The sequence below is a fragment of the Zalophus californianus genome, chromosome 11 (genome assembly GCF_009762305.2).
Source record: "Zalophus californianus isolate mZalCal1 chromosome 11, mZalCal1.pri.v2, whole genome shotgun sequence".
Classification (NCBI taxonomy): Eukaryota; Metazoa; Chordata; class Mammalia; order Carnivora; family Otariidae; genus Zalophus; species Zalophus californianus.
Genome location: NC_045605.1, coordinates 57,797,776 through 57,818,894, shown reverse-complemented (window position 1 = coordinate 57,818,894; position 21,119 = coordinate 57,797,776). Strand labels below are relative to the sequence as shown.

The 21,119-nt window shown below is 46.8% G+C and overlaps 1 protein-coding gene and 1 pseudogene across 2 annotated transcripts; both read right to left on the bottom strand.

Moving 5' to 3' along the window:
- Positions 1–1,820: 1,820 nt before the first annotated feature.
- Positions 1,821–20,308, bottom strand: UCP3 (uncoupling protein 3). The gene is made up of 7 exons (XM_027578321.2): positions 20,038–20,308; positions 9,689–9,909; positions 8,978–9,188; positions 8,503–8,703; positions 7,249–7,350; positions 6,509–6,689; positions 1,821–3,826 (listed from the first exon to the last, which is right to left on the bottom strand). The coding sequence occupies exons 2-7, from the start codon at positions 9,812–9,814 to the stop codon at positions 3,712–3,714; spliced, it is 936 nt and encodes a 311-aa protein (XP_027434122.1). The 5' UTR covers positions 9,815–9,909; positions 20,038–20,308; the 3' UTR covers positions 1,821–3,711.
- On the bottom strand, positions 13,344–16,631 carry LOC113913884 (annotated as a pseudogene). The gene has a single exon (XR_003517293.2). The product of XR_003517293.2 is annotated as a bcl-2-associated transcription factor 1-like (transcript).
- Positions 20,309–21,119: the final 811 nt, after the last annotated feature.

Sequence of the window (21,119 nt, the reverse complement as noted above, 5' to 3'; positions counted from 1 at the left end):
CCATACACTGGTGGCTTAAACAAATGGGATTTATTTCTCATTGTTCTGGAGGCTGGGAAGTCCAAGATCAAGGTGCTTGCCACTCTGGTTTCCTGGTGAGGTTCCTCTTTCTGACTTGTGGAAGCCTTCTCACTGTGCCTTCACATGGTGGAGAGAGAAAGAGCACTCTGGCCTCTCTTACTCTTCTTATAAGGACGCTAATCCCATCACGGGGTTCCCACCCTTATGCCCTCATCTAATACATATGAATTTTGGGGGTACACACTCAGTTCCTAATATGTAGCTTCTACAGCCTTTCAGGGTCCCTGTTTTCCTCTTCATCCCCATCTCTCTCATTGCTTCCCTTAAGGTTTGCAACCCATTCATACTGACAACTGGCAAAACTTGGATGCCTCTTGTTCTTGCCTTGTTTCTGAGCCTTAGCACAAGCCATTTCCTCTCCTTAGAATGAATTTTACCCACCCTCTTTTTGCTTAGATAACTCCTATTTGTCTTTAGGTGTCTTCCTTCAAGAAGCTTCCTGGCCCCTAAACCAGGTCAGGTGTCCCTAATCTGTGTCCTTGCTCTTAGGTGCCTTATGCAGATCTGTAGTGTGGCTTTTATCACTCTGTATGGCTTATTTGTCTTTCCTGCCCCCCCGCCACCCTCCACCTCAATGAGCTCCTTGAAGGCAGGATGGGCCTTGTTCGTCTCAGCACCTAGTACAATGTGTGGCTTATACTGTATGTACAATGAATGTTTTCCTTTGTATAGCACTCAGCAGTTTTCAAAGTGTCCTGACAGAAATTAACTCATCTATAGCGATATATTTCCTTAACATTCATTCCTTCTGAATAAAATATTCCTTTAAAAAATATTACATTTACTCACAAGATTTATGTGAAGTCAGTTATCCCTTATGTCTCTAATGTGACTGAGTTGGGGCCAAAACTATTGTCATTTTTGCTTGATACACTAGAAGAGTTTGAGAAAAAGCAGATTTCCTCTTTCTTTTTTTTGAGAGTGAGTGAGTGTGCGTGTGCAGGAAGGGAGAGGGGCAGAGGGGGAGGGAGAGAGAGAATCTTAAGCAGACTCCTTGCTGAGCAAGGAGCCTGACACGGGGCTTGGTCTCACAACTCTGAGATCATAATCTGAGCTGAAATCAAGAGTCGGACTCTTAACTGACTGAACCATGCAGGCACCCCAAAGCAGATTTCCTCTTAATGACTTGATGGAGTAGGTGTCTGTGGGTGTGCTATGGGGGGATGGGTACACAGAGCTAAGAAGCCAGCTTCCCTGTGTGGCCTCAGCTGGTGATCTGACCATTTTGCAAGATCTCATCCCTGACTTCCTTGTGGCAGAAACTGGGGGCCAGAACTAGGAAGGGCTTGCATGCTGTGGCTTAGAGGAAGCTGTTTCAGTTCTTAGAATCACTGAACTTTAGAGCTTTAGGTCATTTGGTTCAACTTCTGCCTTTAAAAAGTGGGGAAAGAGATTTAATATTTTGCCCAGGAAACTGTAGAAGACCTCCCACCAATCTTGTTTTCCTTTCTTCAAAAGCCTGGACTCAGAGGTCACTAAGGTGCTGCTCCCAATCAAAATAGTTCTTAGTAGAATTGATCCTCTCTCTCTTTTGGTATCATCATCCGAAGAGTTTGCTCTGGATAGAGGATGTGTTGATATTGCTATGGAGAGGGCGCCTGGGTGGCTCAATTGGTTAAGCGGCCGACTCTTGATTTCGGCTCAGGTCATGATCTCAGGGTCCTGGGATGGAGCCCTGCATCAGCCTCCTTGCTCAGCAGGGGGTCTGCTTGAGGATTCTCTCTGTCCCTCTGCCCTTCCTCCTCCCACTGCTCGTGCTCTCTTTCTCTTCCTAAAATAAATAAATAAATCTTTAAAAAATATATTGCTATGTAGAAATTCATAGAAGACATAGTTCCTGGCCCTAGGAATTTACAAACTGAGACTGGGAGTTTAAGAATGATTTGCAAATGCCAGTCAAGTCAAAAGAAAAAGTTTTAAATATGGGTTTTATTTGAAAGTCAAAGCAGACATTAAATAAAAATAATCTTTATTTTTTTGTTTTTATTTGGACTTTCCAGTTTGTGTATGTTGATAATCTCAAATTGTAATTTAAATTTAGGAAAATGCTGAGAGTGAGTGGACATTTGCTTTTTCCTCAGGGATGCAGGGAGGTTAGAGTGGGGAGGGAGGGATTACGTTGCTGGGCACTTCTGCAAAGTGGGGGGTTGTTATTTCCACTTCTCTGCTAGGACACCGAGGTACTAGGATTCCTGGTGATTAGGTTTTTGCTAAGGTGAGGGGAGGGGACATTTGACCCCAGTTCTGTTATTAGCATCACATAAGCTGCTAAGAAGCAGAAGAAGACTGACATTCTGGGTCCTCATTATCAGCCTGAAAGAGCTGCAGTGAAGTTCAAAAGGAGGTCGTCTGGTTCAAGCCCACCTTTTACATACAGATGGAGAAGTCAAAGCCCTAAAAGGCAGAGCAACCGGCCTGGGCTGAAGGCAGTGGGAACATGTGGGGCCAAAGGCCCAGCCCTGGCTAACAGGAAACCTGGTGAGAAAGGGACATTCTGTCCAAGAAAGACAAGGCAAAAAAAAAAAAAAAAAAAAATAGCTGTTCTCATTCCCACACCCTTTATTGAATTATACTAATTTTCCAAAAACCTCTGAGTCCTGCTACTTTAGGCTGTCAGCCTGACATCTACCTCTTTTTCCCCAAGCCCAGCACCCCTCAGGAGCCTCACAGTCCCGCTGGAAAGCAAGGGCTGCATGGGAGTGGGGCTTCTGTGAGTGCACACCATTCTCTGTCACCCCTGGCGCCCCAGCCCCTGGCTCCTTTGGTCTAAGCTCTAGACAACCTTTCAACCTTTCAAAAACTTCCCTGGCACTTCCTCACTGTCCTGAGAAAATCTTTCCCAAGGCCTTGTCCTTATATTTACACTTGTAAATATCAGAGCTTTTGCTTTTAGGAAGTGCTTTCGTGTCCACCTTGTCACTTATCCTCATACAATCACTGGTGAGGGAGGAGGGAAACGATTATTACTCCCATCTTACAGGAGAGAAGATGGAGTCCGCCCTCTTGATTCTCCAGTGTAATCAGGGAACAGTTACGAATCTCAGCCTCATGCTGGCCCAGCAGTGTTCCTTTGGCACAGGTTCCAGGTTTTCTTTCTCTCTGTCTTTTTTTGGTCTCATATTCTCTAGAATCCCAATGGCTTCTAAATGGCAGGCACATTACATATATGGCTGATGACCCACGGTTAACCAAAGGCTGTAGTCACAGCTATGTTGCTTTGGCAGCATCCCTCCAAACTCCTTCGCTGCTTTCCAAGTGTCATGTGCCACTGCTGTCCCATGCTTGCAGTCTTCCCTGTTTTCAATTCGTCATTTAATCAGATTTTTTTTTTTAGAGCACAGAGGTTTGCAAGCTTTTGTTTTATCCAAATGGATGTTTTGGTTTATTTTCTCTTGCCTAAATGTTAGGCATCCAACATATGGGTCCCCCAAATTAATATAATTTAATTTCCATCTTGTCAGTGCAAAACAGATGTGTTCGTAAGACAAAGCACCGAAGACCAGAATCCTTCTTCTGCTTCTATTTCTTGACTCAGTAGCAAGTAAACAGTTCTGTAAACATGTGTGGGTTTGTGTGTGCCTGGACCCACTGGTTCTTGTTCTAGTTAAGTACCAGGTGGGCTTGCTTTATTCAGAATGGAGATTCCCGTAGCATCTGGACTTTCATGAAGGCCCGTTTCAGCTGCTCATAGGTCACGAACATCACCACATTCCAGGTTCCCAAACGCAAAAAGGATGGTGTAAATCTGATGAGAGAAAAAAACCAAACATCAGGTGGAGTGGACTAAGAATCCCAAATAGATCTCCGGTGCTCCCCCCATTCACAGTGTTAGTGCCAAAGGACCTAGGCTTCTATTAGTTACAAGCAGTCTCTGAGATCTGTTGAGCCTTTTCCTTCTCTGCTTAAGGAATTTAGGCAGAAGCTGGAGTCAGGAAAGGAAAGAAAACACATTTTGAGACAGGTTCTGTGTTAGGCAGTTAATTCCCACAATTCTATAAGGCAGCTATGATGGTTGCCAGGTTTCTTTTTTAGAAACTCCAGGGGCACCTGGGTGGCTCAGTCAGTTAAGCATTTGACTCTTGGTTTTGGCTCAGGTCTTGATCTCAGGGTCATCGGATGGAGCCCTGAGTCAGGCTCTGCGCTCAGTGGGGAGTCTGCTTGAGATTTACTCTCTCTCTCTCTCTTTCTCTGCCCCTACCCGCCCCCCGCCCCCGCTTGCATGCGTGCTCTCTCTCAAATAAATAAGTAAATCTTAAAAAAAAAAAAAGGAACTGAAGCCCACGGTAGTTAAGGAGCTCAGCTAAAACTACCTGACTCCACCCTGCAGCTGGGTATTCCTGGAATCATTTACATGCTGAGGGGCCATCCCTGAGGAGGCCCTGCCAGGGCATCTAGAAGCTGGTGTACCAAGGGGTCAAGACTGGGTGACACCAACTTTAGCTAATCTCCAGAGAGCCTGCCTGTCCTGTGATAGCGCAGCTGGGATACAGTCCCCACCTCAGCTTCGCAGACTCAGGGAGGAGCCTGGGACCTGGTGCGGCTCCCTCTTCAGCCTTTCTCTCTCTCTGCTAATCCCCTCCTGATCCTCTCCTCTCCTGCCAGACTTGCTTCCATGCCTTTGCCTGTGCTGCTCCTTCTGCCTGGGAATGTCCCCTACTCTCCTCCTTGCGGGGCTGGTTGCTCTTGGCTCTGTAGGACTCGGCTTCAGCCGAGACATAGCCTATGTCATAGCCTCATACCAAGGTCTCTCCAGAACCCTCAGCCTAGCCTCCCCACGGAGAATAGCACTGGGGCAATGAATGTGAACTCCAGAGTCAGACCTGGGTTCAGACCCCAGCTCTGTCAGTTTCTAGCTTCATGACTTAGGACAGGTTACTTAATCTTTCTAAGCCTCAGTGTCCTCATCTGTAAAATGAGGACAATAACAGCAGTTACCTCATAGAGCTGTTGTGAAGGAATAAATGAGTTAATGTACAGCATACAGTACAGGGCCCAGTATCCATAAATGCTCCATAAATGTCACCTGTGTCTGCTGCTTTTTGAGGAAAGCACAGGGCCTGGCACACATGAGATGCTCAGTAAATGTTTTCCAAGTGAAAGAATAAACTGAGGACACCTGGGTGGCTCAGATGGTTAAGCGTCTGCCTTCGGCTCAGGTCATGATCCCAGGGTCCTGGGATCGAGTCCCGCATCAGGCTCCCTGCTCAGCGGGAAGCCTGCTTCTCCCTCTGCCTCTCTCTCTCTCTTATGAATAAATAAACAAAATCTTTGAAAAAAAAAAGAAGAAACTGAGACAGGTGGCTACTGCTGATGATTGTAATGATAGAAGCCCTTACAGGAAAAGAAGTCTGGCAATTGAAATAGTTTTATGATGTCACAGGGTTGAGAACCTGATTGCCTGTTGGGTCCAGTCTAACACTGGGCCCCAGAAAACTACCTGCTGAAAGGCATCAGTAGTGGGAGGTGTGAGGGCCAAGCCAAGAGCTTGACAGTAGGATGGGTGACGACATGTGGGGTGACATCTGATGATCTGGCTCAGAGCCATGGCTCTGACATTTTAAATCTGTGATCTTGGGTAAGTCACTTGACCTTTCTGAGTCTCAGTTTCTTCCTCAGTAAATGTGGAGAATACTGCCCCGTTCAGGGGGTTGTTGAGATAATCTGTGTAAAGTGCTTTGTGTAAGGCCTTGTACTTGGTGACTTAGCGGTCATGGTGATCGTTAATAATCTACATTATTGAGTGCCGGCTTTCGGCTAGGGAGATGAAAGACATATAAGCCACCAGTTCTGGCTTTAAGGAGCTTGTGATGTAGCATGCAGGATAATTTAAACTTACGAATCCTATAACACAAAATAGGAGATGGTAAGTACCATAAAAATGGTATCAAGGAAGTATTGCTGCAGTTTACAGGGAGGAGGAAACATCTGTACCTGAGAATGTTGGGGAGGAGGTGGCATTTGAACTAGTTCTGAAGCACGTGCATGAGGTGGGAAAGGCATTCCATTAAGAGGGAATGGTAAAAGCAGACACGGAGCAAGAAAATGTGACGTGTTGGGCACTGTGGCCGCCATCAGTGGTGATCCACAGTCATGACAGTGGGTTGGAGAAAGGTCTCAGGACTACCAACCACCTTTCCCTCCTTCTCCCTTGCCCAATAAGTTTGGGGATAGACAGTACTTTGACCTATGCCTAGACTTCTTTTTCTCAGGTAAGCCTCCCCTGACTCTCCAAATCAGATTTGGTCCACTTTTTTTTTTAACTTCCATAGTTCTTTATATTTGTCCTTTGTGGCATTTACATCTGTGCTTGTTCACCATGTCCCCAGGTAGACCCACGGCAGGCACGTTATACATGGAAGGAAGGAGGGAAGGAAACAAGCCCAGGTTCTCTGGGAGGGGGTGCTGGAGGCAGGAGGGGGAGGCTCACCCCTTATAGAAGGCTGTGGGGCCCTCGTGGGCCACCATCTTCAGCATACAGTCCAGGGGGCTGCGGTATTGCCCTGGGGGCGAGTTCATGTACCGGGTCTTCACCACATCCACTGGGGAGGCCACCACTGTGGCACAGAAGCCAGCTCCAAAGGCAGAGATGAAGTGGCAGGGGAAGTTGTCTGTAGCAGGGAAGGGAGGAACAAGCATGGAGCTGTGAGATGGCAGTGTGCTGGCTTTCTGTTCCATATGTGTCATCATTTGTCCTTCACTAAACTGGGAACTCCTTGAGTGTAGGATAGTGCTTTCTAGAGCTCTCACAGGACTTGCCAAATAGAACAGGGTTATCCCACAGTTGGCAGGCTGGGCAGCCCAGCGATCTCATTAGAGGAGAATGAAGTCAGAGAAGGCGACTCTTGCTTCAAGATGCACGGTGGGAAGTGCTGGACTGGGACCCAGGGCTCTGGCCTCCTTATCCAGGGTTCTTTCCCACTCAGCACAATGATGGACTGGGCATTTTTTAAAAGATCTAATTGGCATTCTTAAGTGATTTATGAATTGGGCAGCACCCCATCTAGCAAGTAGAGAGGCACTCCTACTGGGCATGGGCATCTTTACTGGGCACTGCTCCTCTCTCTGCTCCTTCTAACACCCAGTTGCCTCTGAGTGGTGCCCACTCTGTGGAATTCCAGGTTCCCTCCCTGCTGTGGGAGGGCAGCTCCCTGGAGCCCAGGGCCTCACCAGTGAGCAGGTGATAGTCTAGCAGCTTCTCCTTGATGATGTCATAGGTCACCATCTCGGCACAGTTGACGATGGCATTCCTTGTGATGTTGGGCAAAGTTCCTGTGAAGGATGGGGTGGGGGCTGATTAGTGAAAAATAGATGTGGATGCCCTGGTTGCAAGGCCACAGGCCCCAGTTTGGGGGCAGAATGCTCCATTCCAGTGGTCTCAGAGGAGCCTGCCTCAGTTGAGCGGATTCCAGGCTTTCCTCTCTGGGGTTAACTCTTAGATTATCCATGTCCTTCTCAGAGACAGAAAACAGAGAGGCCCTCTTATGTTTGTCTGAGCCACATTTTGGAGAATAATCTGCAATATCTATCAAAATTAAAATATGCCTCTGTGAGATCTGGCTAAAGCCAGGCAAGGAAGCCTTTTTTTGGAGGAGGGAGGCAAGGCTCTTGGAGGAGTGACAGACGGTAGCCCTGGGAGGCCCCAGGACAGCTTCAAGACCCAGCCACTTATATCACAGATGAGGTCAGGGCTTCAGGAGAGCACAGAGCAAATCAGGTTGTGACCCAGGTGTCCTGTCCTTAACCTTCACTGGGTCACTGTTTCTTCTGCAAGGATTTGTATGGCCCCTGGTCCACATGGAGGAGAGATCCCAGCATTTGTCAAGGTGGCCTCCACTTGGACACACAGGGAACCAGAAACCTTACTCCTGAGGAAGCCTAGTTCTCATCATATCTCCCTACATCCGACAACTCACAGCTGCCCCCTCCACTGGCCTCCGTTTCCTTCCCATGTCCTATAGTCACTCCTGATAGAACTTTGCTGGGGAAGCCCTACCCTTCCATCTCCACACACCTAGAGCCCACTGAGCCTTGAGGCCCAGCTTGCGCGTCACCTTCCCCCTGGAGCCTGCATGGCCTCTCCTGCCTCTGGCCGTATACCTCTGTGTGAACCTCGCACATCCTACCCTGTGGAATGGCTGCTCCTTGACATGTCTCATCTCTCTTTGTCTGTGAGAGCCATGAGGGTATGGAAGGTATCTTCTATTCATTTCTGTCTCCCTCACAGCAGCCTGCGCATGCTGAAGCGTTGACACATTGAACTGAATTTGGGGCAGGTCAGTGTGATAGTTTTGGTTGGGATGTTCTTACAGAATCGCTGGAATATACCATGCTGGGAGTTCCCTCCTTGCTCGGTTCTCTGCCCTAGCTCAAGGGTAAGGCATGCTTTGCCCACGGCCCTCTGAGCCTGGAGTCCAGACCTACCTTTCCATAGGCCCCTGACCCCTTCCTCCCTGGCAATGGTCCTGTAGGCATCCATTGTCCCACTGTATTTCCTGTTGCTCCCGGCCCCAAGGTGTATGCTGGCCTGAAACCGGACTTTCACCACATCCGTGGGCTGGGCGCACGATACCGCCATGACCCCTGTGGTGCAGCCTGCCAAAATCCGGGTAGTGATGCTTGAGTCTGGAGAGAAGGAGAGAAGAGTGGGTCAGTGTTCTGCCACCCAGTACTTCTCTGGGCTGGATGCTGTTCTCTATGGAGCTGCCCTTGCCTGTTGCCTGCCTTTTCTCCTAGGCTCAAGGTCCTGACAGCCGCTCAGTCTCCTCATGAGTGTCTATTACCCGCCTCCTACGCCCCAGCTCTTTCTCCGAGTCTGTACTGCCCTCATGTCTGACCCACTAGCCTAGAGTCTGCCTCTGCCTATCCCCTTGGTGTCTACAGGATACCGGGCACTCACGGTCCGCTCCTTTGGGGGTGTAGAACTGCTTGACAGAGTCGTAGAGGCCAATGCGGATGGAGGCAAAGCTCATCTGGCGCTGCAGGCCGGCGACCAGCCCGTTGTAGGGGCTGCGGGGGCCCTCGGTGCGCACCATGGTCAGGATGGTGCCCAGCACGCCGCGGTACTGGGGTCTCTGGGCTGCCTGGGTTGCTTGGTTCTCCCCCTGGATCTGAGGAACATCCCAGCAGAGGCGTGAGGAGCTGGGAGGAGGGGAGAGGGGGCTGTGTGCAGAAGGAGCTGTCCAGGGCTGGTTCTCGAACAGGAGGAGGATTATAGCCATCACATCCCAGTAAAAACAACTGAGGTTTGTGCATCAGCATATTGCTCATAAGCTGTTATACATGGTGTGGTGCTCAGCCCTCAGAGCAAATGGAGGGCAGATTGTTTTTCCCACAACAAGGGTCAGTGGTTTGCCCAAGGTCACATAGCTACTTACTTTTACTTCACACTCCATGGTTTACAAAGCAGGGTGAGGCCATGAAGGGCCCAAGCAGCTAAGATTTTTTTTTTTTTTTTTTTGTCTTGGATGATGATGAGGCAGAGTTGTAAGCAGTGGTGTGAGTGGCCTGCTGTGTGAGGAGAGCAGGCTGGCACACACAAGAGGTGCTGGAGTGGAGAACTCAGTCCCTCCTTTGATCTGAACAATGACCCTTGCCAAAAAGCACCTACCTGCAGGCGGACCTTGGCTGTGTCCAGTGGAAAGGTGAGGAGATCAGCAAAACAGGCCGCTGTGCCTGCCCCCAGGAATTTCACAGCTGTGGTGGGAGGTACTTCTGAAGGCTTTAGTCCAACCATGGTCCCAGAAGGTTCTGCCTGGTCCCTCTAGGGCCCAGCAGAGGTCCAAGGAGAGAGGCCGCTTTGCAGTTCTGAGCTTTAGTGCAGGGAGGAGGCTGTAGGAGACAGGCCAGAGGAGGCAGATGGAACTTGGGCCATCCGGACTGTCCCCAGGCTCCTTTCAGCACCGGGAGAAGCTTTAGTAAGAGAAAAGCCTGGGTATTGCTATGCTTAGCTGTGTAGATTTGGCTTATAAGAACAGGTCACTTTCCCAGCCCTTCTCTCTTGTGATCCTCACCCGCCCCCCCTCCTCTCTCCACTGACCAGGTGGATCTTCATCCTTTAGAGGAGGAAACTGAGGCTCAGGCAGGGACTAGACCTCATTCTGACTCCACCCTACAACTCTGTTCTCTTTCTCCTGCATCAGGCTGCTCCCTGGGAAAGACCTGCTCCCTGAAGTGTACGGAGAGCCTACCAAGTCTCTCCACTTCAGGTCCTTCTTTCCCAGATCAGCAATATAAATGTGCCTCATGACTCACCTAAACTGTTAGTTATCTTGGATGAAAGCTTGGTGTTTTTTTTTTTTTTTTCCAAGGTTGCCTGAATATACTCTTATTCTACTTAAAACGAAATCCTTCCCAGCCTGTGATTCCTCCCTGTCAGTAGAGATTGTTTATCTGTGACTGGAGGCATTTCCTCTCAACACTGTGGGAGTCCTGGGGCTGATGTTCTGCTTAGAGGAGGGAGGGAGACTGGTCCCATGCTCCTCTGCTGCTCTCCCGCCCCCCATCTCCTAGGGAGATGGGGCTACAGAGCGTCCGCTGCTAATGTTGGCAGTGGCAGCTGCTCTGCCTGGCTCAGCACATGCCCTTTCCCCCTCACACCCCGGAGGGCATCCCTTCTCAGCTGAAGAGATTGGGCTTCTCAGACGAGAGGGGGATCGGCGTTGGGTCAAGAGAACGTGTCCCCTGTCCCCGTGTGCACTTGTAGCTGCACCGGTCCTACTGCTGGCTGAACAGGGGCACATTCACACCCCAAGGTCCTGGTTTAGCCGTGGTTACCTTGGGAAGTTGGCACGCCTGTCATGGGCACACGGGCAGCCCGGTATTCTTTTTTTTTTTTTACCACTTATGACATTTTATTGGCATATGACAATTTACAAGGGTCCCTGTTGCAATATACATCACACTGAGTAAGAATCGTTTAGCCATCTACATTCATTCGTATTGGGTAATATTTTTACTCAAATTATAATTTAATTCCCAACACTTGATTTTAACTGTGACAAAAGGGAACAAATAGTAATTCCTTAAAGTTGGATGTAATTGGAAAAACATATTTTGCTATTTTGTATTAGAATTCCTAGGATGTTGAAAAGTATACACACCTAAGGACTGAGTCATGGCCTTCTTAAACAGCTTTCTTAATCCTTTCTAGAAATACCCTTTGGTTCACTTTTATTTTCCTTCTCTAGGCAAAAGGAAGTCTATTAACGTAGGTATCAAAGAGTTATTATTTTCTGGCATTTGTTAACAAAATTCCTTACCAAGAGGAACCATTCAGCTTTATCGTATGTTGTCACGTGTGGAGTTAAATTGTGGCTTAAAAAAACACAACATAGACTTTCATATCCTTGGCTCTGAAACAGGTAACATCCACAATGGAATCCTAATTGCAGAGTTCTATCGCCCTTCCTACTAAATTCTGGTATAATCCTTTCCCGAATTTTAATAGAATAAAAGCAACCAAATCAGGTATCTATTTGGATTAAAGCAATGCATTTGCATTTAAAATATAACTTGCTGATAGGACCTAGGGAGCTTTATTCCCACTCCCTATTAAATAATTTATCAGCAAATTCCCATTCTCCTATTGTCTTAAGTGGAAAAACAAAACTGCACATTTACAGTCATGCACAGAGATTCAGTATCTAACCAAATAGTAACTGTTAAAATGAAAGCTAAATTTATTTGTATAAAATAAAATGGTTGTGAAAATTCTCCTGTATTGAAGATTAAATCCATGTTGCTTTAGCATGTAATTAAGTATTATTCTGACTAGAAGAAATTAGCTGTGTCCTGATTAATGCAATAACAAACTTGCTTTAACAGTATTTCCTCTGCTCTGTAACAATTTCAGAAAAGACAAGATAGGAGAAATCATGCAATACTAAAGATCCCAGGGCCATAAACATCACATATACTTTTTTTTCGTATTTTTCCCTCTTACAGTTCTTAGCAAATGCCCCTGGCTGCAATCAAGGTGCTAGGAGCACTGCAAATAATCAAGTGAGGACGAAAGATCCATGTACTTAAGATTTCTGAAAGTTTACACTAAAAAGAATAAGCATTACCTCCTTTTAATGCAAACATATACAACTAATTTGGTTGCTGAATTAACAAATGAAATTTGACTACTTTTATATATGCTCATAGAGCAGACAAACTTAACACTGAAATTTACTATTTTGGATTTTCATCTTAAGCGCTATCAGCATAAACATAAAGGTAATTCACATCTGAAAGATTATCTACCTGACGAATAGAACCCTTGGGAAGAAAAAGAAAGCCATTTTTATAAACTGCAACTGAAATAGGGAAAAAAGTAAAACCAAGTTAGACAATGTGGCAACAAACTTCCTGTCAAAACTTTTTATTGAAAAACAAATTACTTAAAATACTACTAATGAACAATGTTTTGTTTGCCTATTTTTCCTTATGGTTAGACTACAAACTAATGTTTCAGCTGTCCAGAAGCTCAAATAAATATGTAAGATATGAAATCAGGTACATCTTTCTAATATATCAAGTTATTCTGCAGCATAATCCTCTTCCATACCAGGACCAAGATTACAGGTTTTGTTCTGTTTTATTTTTTTAAAGTAATACATTTGGTAGGAATGGATTTTTTATTTGTATTATTACAGACCAGTTTCTCTCTCAAAAAGATTAGCTAATATCTAAGACCATGACTCAAACTTTCAAATAAGAATAGAAAGACAACTTTTTTTCAGCCCAAAAAGTAAAGGATCCTAAGAATAGTTTTTATAGGCCACTGCTTGCTTTCAGTTAAAAAAACAAAAAACAAAAAACAAACAAAAAAAACCACCTCATACTTTTGGATCTTTTAATAGCTTGTACTTTTTAGGTATTGGCAAAGCTTTTTTCCTCTTAAACATCTGCTGACATGTTAAACTAGCTTAGTTTACCAAAGTAAAAACCTTTTCTGTGGTACACCTCAAAAATTAGTCACCCTACAATGTAGTGTGTTTGAATTAAGGAGAATGTTAAACAGATGTATACGGTTAAAATAATTAGTGTGGTCTCTATAAACAACTTCTGTTCAGGGATTTGTATGTAGAGCTAACGTTTACTTCAGAATAAACATTAACAAACAGGGAAGGAAGAGAATCAGAACTTTCACAGGGCTGTACTTGACCATATCTTATAGACAAAACGAATTACAGTGCATGTAACAAAAACAGTAAAAGTATTTTTTAAAAGTTGATAGTTACAAATATGGTACGTAACAATTTTCTTCTTTATTTCAGTACAATTTTCAACATACAGTCTACTATTTTTCAAGGTATTTGAAGACTTAAAACAAAATTTCTATTGACTACTTGCAAACAGTAAAATTTAAGTAAAATGCTTACATTCTTATTTTGAAAACAAAAATCAGGTAAAAAATGGTGGGTGCAAGTTCTGCTCTCTGTTGCAATCTCACTTCAGATTTACTATGCCTTTTCTTCTTTGCATCTGTCCTTCTTTTCTTCATTATTTTCCATGGTCTCTTCTTCATCTTCAACAATCCCATCCCCTTAGTATTTGTCATGAGTCCATTTTGGACTGCTACCTGATTTTTTGAAGTTAAAGCGCCCTCTGCCACGTTGAAAAGTACCACGACCTCTTCCTCTTTTGGCCCAATAATCCACACCATCATCTCTGTCATCATGAAAGGTTCCTCGTGGTCGGCTAACTCCTCCAAACCAAAGCCTTAGTATTCTTTCAGTTCATGGTGAGTTGTAAATTCTTCTTCTCTTTCCTTCTTACTCTCCTTTTCTTCTCGAGAACTGGGAGAAGAAGGTGATGCTGAAGAGGATGAAGATCGAGAATGATCTTGCTCTCTACTTTTATGTTTACTGTCATCTTTGTCAGATTTGTATTCCTTGTAATCTTTTGGAGTTTTTTCCTGCTTTCTTGATCCACTGGATTCCCTGGAGCCCTTGGAATCCCCCCGTTCTTTACTTCTTTCTTTTCTCCGACGATCAATGTCATGCCGAAGATCAGCAGAATCACACCTTAGTTTTTTATCTCCCTTTTGATTTCTTCTTTAAAAACTCTCTCTTCCCCTGCTAAACGAGTATGCTTCCTCAGGGCACTTGGAGAGATGTCAATTCTCCTGTGTATCTCAGGGCTCTTTTGCCTGGTACTATGTTCTTCGGTGGCTTTCTGATACGAAGTGAACCTCTCGTTTAGGGTCACTGCAGCTGATTTGAAGTATTGCTCTTTAACATGATGAACCAAGGACACAATGTGTGGAATAAAAGACTCTGAAGTGCTTTTGCTGGCCTGTGGCAACTTAATGTGGTCAAAGATGGATCGGAATTCTTGTTCCTTCTTGACAGAATGGACAAGTGTACTAGCAAGTAGCCTGTCTTTAGTCAAGGAAGCAGGTCTGTTAGAATCATCAAGAGGAACAGGTGCCATTTTGAGTTTGACTTCAGGACGATGAGAATCACTGGCTATCATTTTGATCCTAAGTGGGCTCTCCTCTCTGAAGGTAGACTTTTCTCCTGCATCCAGATTCTTGTGTAGAGGGGGACTGTAATCAAAGAGGTCTTTGAGCTTTTCAGACTTTACCTGCTCAGGTGACTGAGTTTCTTTCTTTACTGTTATTCTCTCAGAACTTTTGTCGTCTTCCTTGTGCTTATCTTTTGCAGTGCTAGGCCTTTCCACTACGTAGCCAGTCTCTTTAAGTTTATAATTTTTTTCTTCTCTAAATCCATCACTTTCTCTCTTGCCTTTCAATGAAACTTTGGACTTGTACTTGGGTCCTTCCTCCTCAGTATTCCAGTGAGATGTAGTAGCAAAATTTTTACCCTGATCTGCAAGGACTGACTTCCTGAACTGTCTATAATCCTCTGTCTCCTCTGTGTCATCCCCTTCTGAATCATTAAACTTTTGTTTTCCAGACTCTTTATCACTAAAGTAATCCAGCGCTTCCTGATCTTCCCATTCTCCCTCTGCTCTCCCTTTCTCTGATCCTTTCTCCTTTGGAGCCTCTTTATCCCTGGTATTACCCCTATCAAGCAGGAATACTCTAGACTCTTCATCTGTGAACCTTTTTAAGAATTTTCCTGTCTTCGCAGTTTCCTGATCTCCACCATCAGGATAAAATGAAGAACGTCCCCTAGCCTCATCTCTTGGAGCATTCTGTGGTGTGATTGTCTTTGCAGGGCTTCTTCATGAAGGGATATGATGAATTGGACTATTCTGAGAAGGTCTGTACCGACTAGATCCATTTCCAACAGAACCAGACCCAGACCTTTCAGGACTATGCTGAATGGAATGTGAATGCTGAGAGGGGGTGTTTTTTGCAGAGTGGACTGTACTGAGCATGGGGGCATCAGAGCAAGATGAACTCTGACTAGGTGGTGTAGCAATTGGTGAAGGATTATGAGGTGATCTAGGACTATCATCATAAGCTGAGAGGCCACGCCAAATATCACCAGATGTGGCTGATGATTTGTTAAACTCATCAATAGATTCAGATGGGTCATGTTCAAATGTATCTTTCAGCTCCTCCTGTGATTTACTTTTCAAAGGACTCTCTTCTTGGGGCTCCCCTTCAGCTTTTTTGGTTTGTTTTTCCTGAGACCCTCGTCTTTTAGAGACAGGAGATTTGCTATATGGGGATGAAGAACGAGAAGAGGATGATCTTGGAGACCTAGAAGATCTATATGACCGGCGAGATCTACTTCGGGATCTTTGAGAAGAAACGGATCTTCTTTTTGGACTCCTGGAACGTGAACGACCTCGTCTAGGACTCCTAGAGTGTCTTCTATTCCAGACAGGTCTATAACCACCTCGATGATATCTACCTCCTCCTCCTTGATAATACCCTCTGCCCCTTCCTCTGTACGCATAAGGTCGTCTCATTCCTCTATTATTTCTGTAATCTCGGTGATAATCTCTAGAATAAATACGATCTCTACTATGAGATCTTGAATATGTCCTAGAACGAGACCTAGAACTGTATCTCTTCTTTCTAGAATGTGATCTTGATCTTGATCGAGAACTAGACTGTGATCTAGACTTTGATCTTGAAGAATGTGATCTAGAATTGGAGCGACCCATTTCTTTTCTCCTTGGGTTTTATGCAGGATTAAACAGTCAAGTGAAGTCTTTAAGATACTGTAAAGTTCTTCCTGGAGAAAATGTTCTGAGAAATTAAACTCTAAATTCAAATTCCTGAAACGTCGAAAGCACCGTTCCCAGGACTCCGTTGTAACTACACAGCGGCCATTTCCCGACTCAAGAACGGGAGGAAAACCATAGAGGTATCTTCGACGCGCTAGCTCATCTCCGTCACTTCCTGCAGCCCGGTATTCTTATAACGTGAACTGGGCATCTGGCTTTTGGCGCTGATGCCATTTCTTAGCAAGTCACACCCCCTGGCACCCAATGCACACATACCCCTCATGTGCTGGGATCCTGGATTCTTCAGAACAAAGTCCAAAGTCCTTGCCATGGTTGGTGGACTCCATAAGACCCACCTCATGCTAGGTTCTGTGCTTGGCATTCCAGGAAATCTGGGGATGAGCAAATAGTCTGTGTGACTTGCCCACAAGGAACTCTCAAGGAGTCTTGTGGGGGCATCAGACACATCCACATAAGATGGGTTGGACCAGTGTCAGAGGGGAGGAAAGCCCCAAGAAGGGACTCAAAGGAGGGGGAGACCCCCTCTTTTGTTTGTGAGGTGGAATAAGAACCATCTCATGGTGGAGGGTGGGAGGAGGGTCACATAAGTCAGGCTTTGAAAAGTGGGCAGGATTTCGGCAGCTGAAGCAGGAAGGGTGTTCCAGATGCAGGGAAGAGCATGAGCTTGTGTGAGAGTCCAGGGCATGGATTCAGGTAGGAGGAGAAAATGACCACCTGGCTCTGAGGCCCTCCCAGCAGTTTTTGCACACAATCCTAGTGAATTCTCCCAACTTATCTGAGAGGTAGCTGCTCCTTCCCCTACTTTGGATGAGCAAACCAGGACTTGGGGACATTAGCTTGCTGAGTGTAACTGGCCACTAGTGCCCAAGCCTGGCTCACTCTGCTGTACTAGGCTCGAAACAGCCTTGGAAAGAAGGCAGGGAAGCTGTAAATCCATTTCACAGATGAGAAAAAGAGGCTTAAGATGGAGAGAGACTGATCGGAAGGTACAGAACCTCAACTAAATTCTCCTGGCAGTGAGGCCCCTTCACCATTCAGCTCGGGACCCCAGTGGGTATGGTAGTATGGATTTCCAGACCTTGTCTTTTTTATTGAGGGCATTCAAAGCCCTTTGCAGTTAATGAATTATATGCCAGCCCATCTAGAGAATTATGTGCTAAGCATACAGAACAACAGCTTGGTGAGGAAGGCTGGGTGGGCATCACTGCCCAGCTTGGCAGATGAAGAAAATGGCCAGAGAGGCTGAGACCTGCATGTGCCACACAGTCAGGCCTCGGGCTCCCTCTGCAGTGTTCCTCCCACAGCCTGTCTTCCTGCTTTTCTATACTGCCTCCCCGAGGGTCCAAGAAGAATCTGGCTCCTAGGGGTGGTGGTGTGGAGGCGCCGGTGCCCACGGACCTGAGCCTGGTGGAGGGGACAGACTGCAGCATGCTAGGGGAACACCGTCCTCCACTTGCCTCCTTCCCATTTCCCTTTGCCTACAGAAGACCAGCAGCTGCCAGGAGGGCTCAGTTCCCAACAAGGAGGAGGCTCTCTCTGGGGCTGGAATGCATGTGCAGGTATATGCGCAAGCAGCTGCCTCTCTTGTTCCAAGCCCTGGCATTTCCCTAGCCTTTCCCCTTCTCTGACGTGAGCTGGACTGCTCAGAGCCCCAGCGTCAGGAATCTGAGTGTCTGACTCTCAGAGCTCGGGAGGCCCTTGGGGGTCGTGTTCTCTAATGTCTCTTACTGGTTGTAGGAGTCCTTTCTTCAAAGCCTTTGGTAGCCACTCGGATTCTAATAGAAGAATCCTACAAGTTAGGTATTTTTACTCCACTTGCACAGTTACCAACTGAGGCCCAGACAGGTGAAATGAGCTGTCAGAGGTCATCCAGTGAGCAGAAGTGGGATTCCCACCAGGGCTATGTGACTCCGCGGCATTCTCTGGTCTTAGCCCCCTGATGCAGAGTATTTGTGATGTACCTGGGCCCACAGGGAACACTTCATGAGTTTTGTCTCATGGGCTGGGTCTCCCTGGGGAAGCCTGTTCTCCCCCTGGCCTGGGAGTTGGGTGGGAGGACTGGGGGAGGTTGAACTGTCAAGAAACTCCTTTGCCCCAGCCTCTGTTGATTAGCTCATTAACTGCAGTTGTTTCCCCCCTAGATAGGGAGCCCCAAAGGCAGGGATAGGGTCTACTGATCCTGCTTCTCTGTGTAGCCTGGTACAGGGATGGCCCAGGGCTAGAGGGGCCCAGGAAGGACCAGTTGACCAAGGAACCCCACTTGCTCAAGTGGAGAAATGGGAAATGAAATCAGAGCAGCCCTTCATGTTCTTGGTAGAGGGTCTGGAATGCCAGGGCTGTACTGAATCTAGCAGAGAATGGGGAGTTGTTGGTGGTTCTCAAGTCGAGGAATGACACCATCAGACCAGCGTTCAGAGTATGCTGGTGCAAATGTCAAGGCTGGACTGGAAGGTGAGAGGCCAGCGAGGAGGCTGTTGGGATGGTGGAGCAAGGGGTGTTGGAGCCTGAACTCAGGCAAGAGCAGCGGCCGTGGTGAAGCTGGAACCTATTTCAGACGCAGTTCTGAGCCACTCATGGGAGGCAGAATGGATGGGCATGGACTCAAGTCAAAAGTCATACCTTGGGGGGGGAAGGGAGGAGGCTCTAGAACTTTCATTAGTCAAACTGTGGTGGAGAGGGAGGCCACAATGGTACGCTTAGGTGGGGGCTGCCCTGAGGCCACTGCTTCCCATCTTCCTTCCCCCTTGACTCCACCCTCCTGAATCGATACTTGAGGAAATCTAGCAGGCAGCAGAACTTTGCCAATGGCAAAGGGGAAGTTGAGAGCAGAACTCTCTCCGCTGGGGCACTTGAGTGATGGATGTCCCAGCTACATGGCCACAGTAGTAGTGCCCCATTAACGTCTGCTCGGTGCTTCTTGCATGAGGCACGGTGCTGAGGGCCTTACAGGTATTGACTAATTCAGTCCCTGAATATAAGGCTATACGGTAGTTGTCACAGTGATTCCCACTTCATAACCAAGGGACCTCAGGCTGTGAGGGCTTCAGCTAGTCATAAGACGGAAGGGTTGGGGCTGGGGTTGGAGCCCAGCTCTGTCTGACACCGCGCCTGTGCCGCTGTCCAGAGCCTCACATGTCAGGGGAGAGGTCAGGATCCCTGGAGCTGCTTGTTTATAGAGTGGATTCTCAGAGGCCGTCAGTGCCAGAGGTCCTGATTCAGGTCTGGGCTGGGGCCGGGGCATCTCTTCATGGTAACTCGGAAGCAGGGATCGGAGGACCCCATTCTGAGATGGGCTGCCCGATCTCACCTTCCTGGCAAAGCCTCCACAGCATATCCCCGCTGAGGAAGCAACCTGAGTAGAGTTCTTTGGGCTCGTAAACCTCCCTGTATGTGAGGCCAGAGGTGCCTGCAGCATCTCTAACTCAGGAAGGGGGTCCCCAGGACCCTCATGGGGAAAGGGCTTAATGCTCTGGAGGAATTCTGGAGATTCTGTGCCAGACTAAGGAGAAAGCCACTTCTTATCTATGGAGATTTGCAAAATCACAGCCGAGGCAGCCAGCAGAGAAGGGGGACAGTGAGTTGTGGGTGACACGGGTGTTGGGGTCGAGCCTCAGCCCAGCCACGGTGCCCCCTCATCAGGGTTGCAGTTACCCCCTCTTGACTCGGTGGGGGAGGGACGCAATCTACCAGCTCGGTAGTGATCCCGGGCTAGTGATCCCTGTCAGCTCCTGGCTGCTCTCTGTAAGCTGCCGCGAAGGGCAGAACGTGGAGGGGGAGGGGGTGGTGGAGAATGGGTCTTACCTGTGAGTCCAGCCAGGGTAGCAGAAGCACAGGGCCGCCTTAAGGCTCCTTAGGGCTCCATCCCAGGAGGTGGCAGCAGGGGTCTAGTTGCCCCCTCGCCATTCACTGTTGTCTCTGCTGCCTCTGGCTTGGCACCTATCTTTATATGCTCCAGCTGACCTGAAACCTTACCCTACAGAAGCTTAGTTGACAGCCTGATCACCTGACAAGAGGCGGCTGGCTGGTGAGTGGCAGGGAGGTGAGGGGAAAGGTCAGAGTTCCAGATCTGGTTTAGTTCCTCTGACTTGGGTTCTTTAAAATAGCTCCTTCCAGCTGCTGAAAGAGCTACCTTAGGTAATAAGTGCATATGTGGGGATAGGGGTTGGACCAGTCACCTTTGAGAATTCAAAGGTCAAGGCCACACACGATAGGCTGGGCAGGGCTCTCCTAACATTAACAATAATAGTAACAGTTATTTCTTGGTGCCTACTATGTGCCAGGTACTTTATATATATTATTTCTATTTTTCACAACCCTATGAGATAAGTACTATTAAGATTTTGTTGTTTACTTATTTATTTATATATATATTTTAAAGATTTTTTTTTATTTATTTGAGAGAGAGAGAGCGCATGAGCAGGGCTTAGGGGCAGAGGCAGAGGGAGAAGCAGACTCCCCACTGAGCAGGGACTGAGATCATGACGTGAGCCAAATGCAGGTGCTTAGCTGACTGAGCCACCCAGGTGCCCAGGGTTCTGTTTTTTTAAATAACAGCTTTACTGAGATATAATTCACATACCATACAATCCACCTATTTAATGGATACAATTCAGTGGTTTTTAGTGTTCAGTTATGCAACTATCATCACAATTTTAGAATATTTTCACCACTCCCCACTTGGCCCCCAAAATCCCTGTGTACATCAGTAGTCACTTTCCTTCTTCCCTTCCACTCAGCCCCAAGCAATCACAAATCTATTTTCTGTCTCTATAGACTTCTTTTTTTTAAAGATTTTATTTAATTATTTGAGAGAGAGCGAGAGAGAGCAAGAGTGGGAGGAGGGACAGAGGGAAAAGCAGACTCCCCCACTGAGCAAGGAGGCT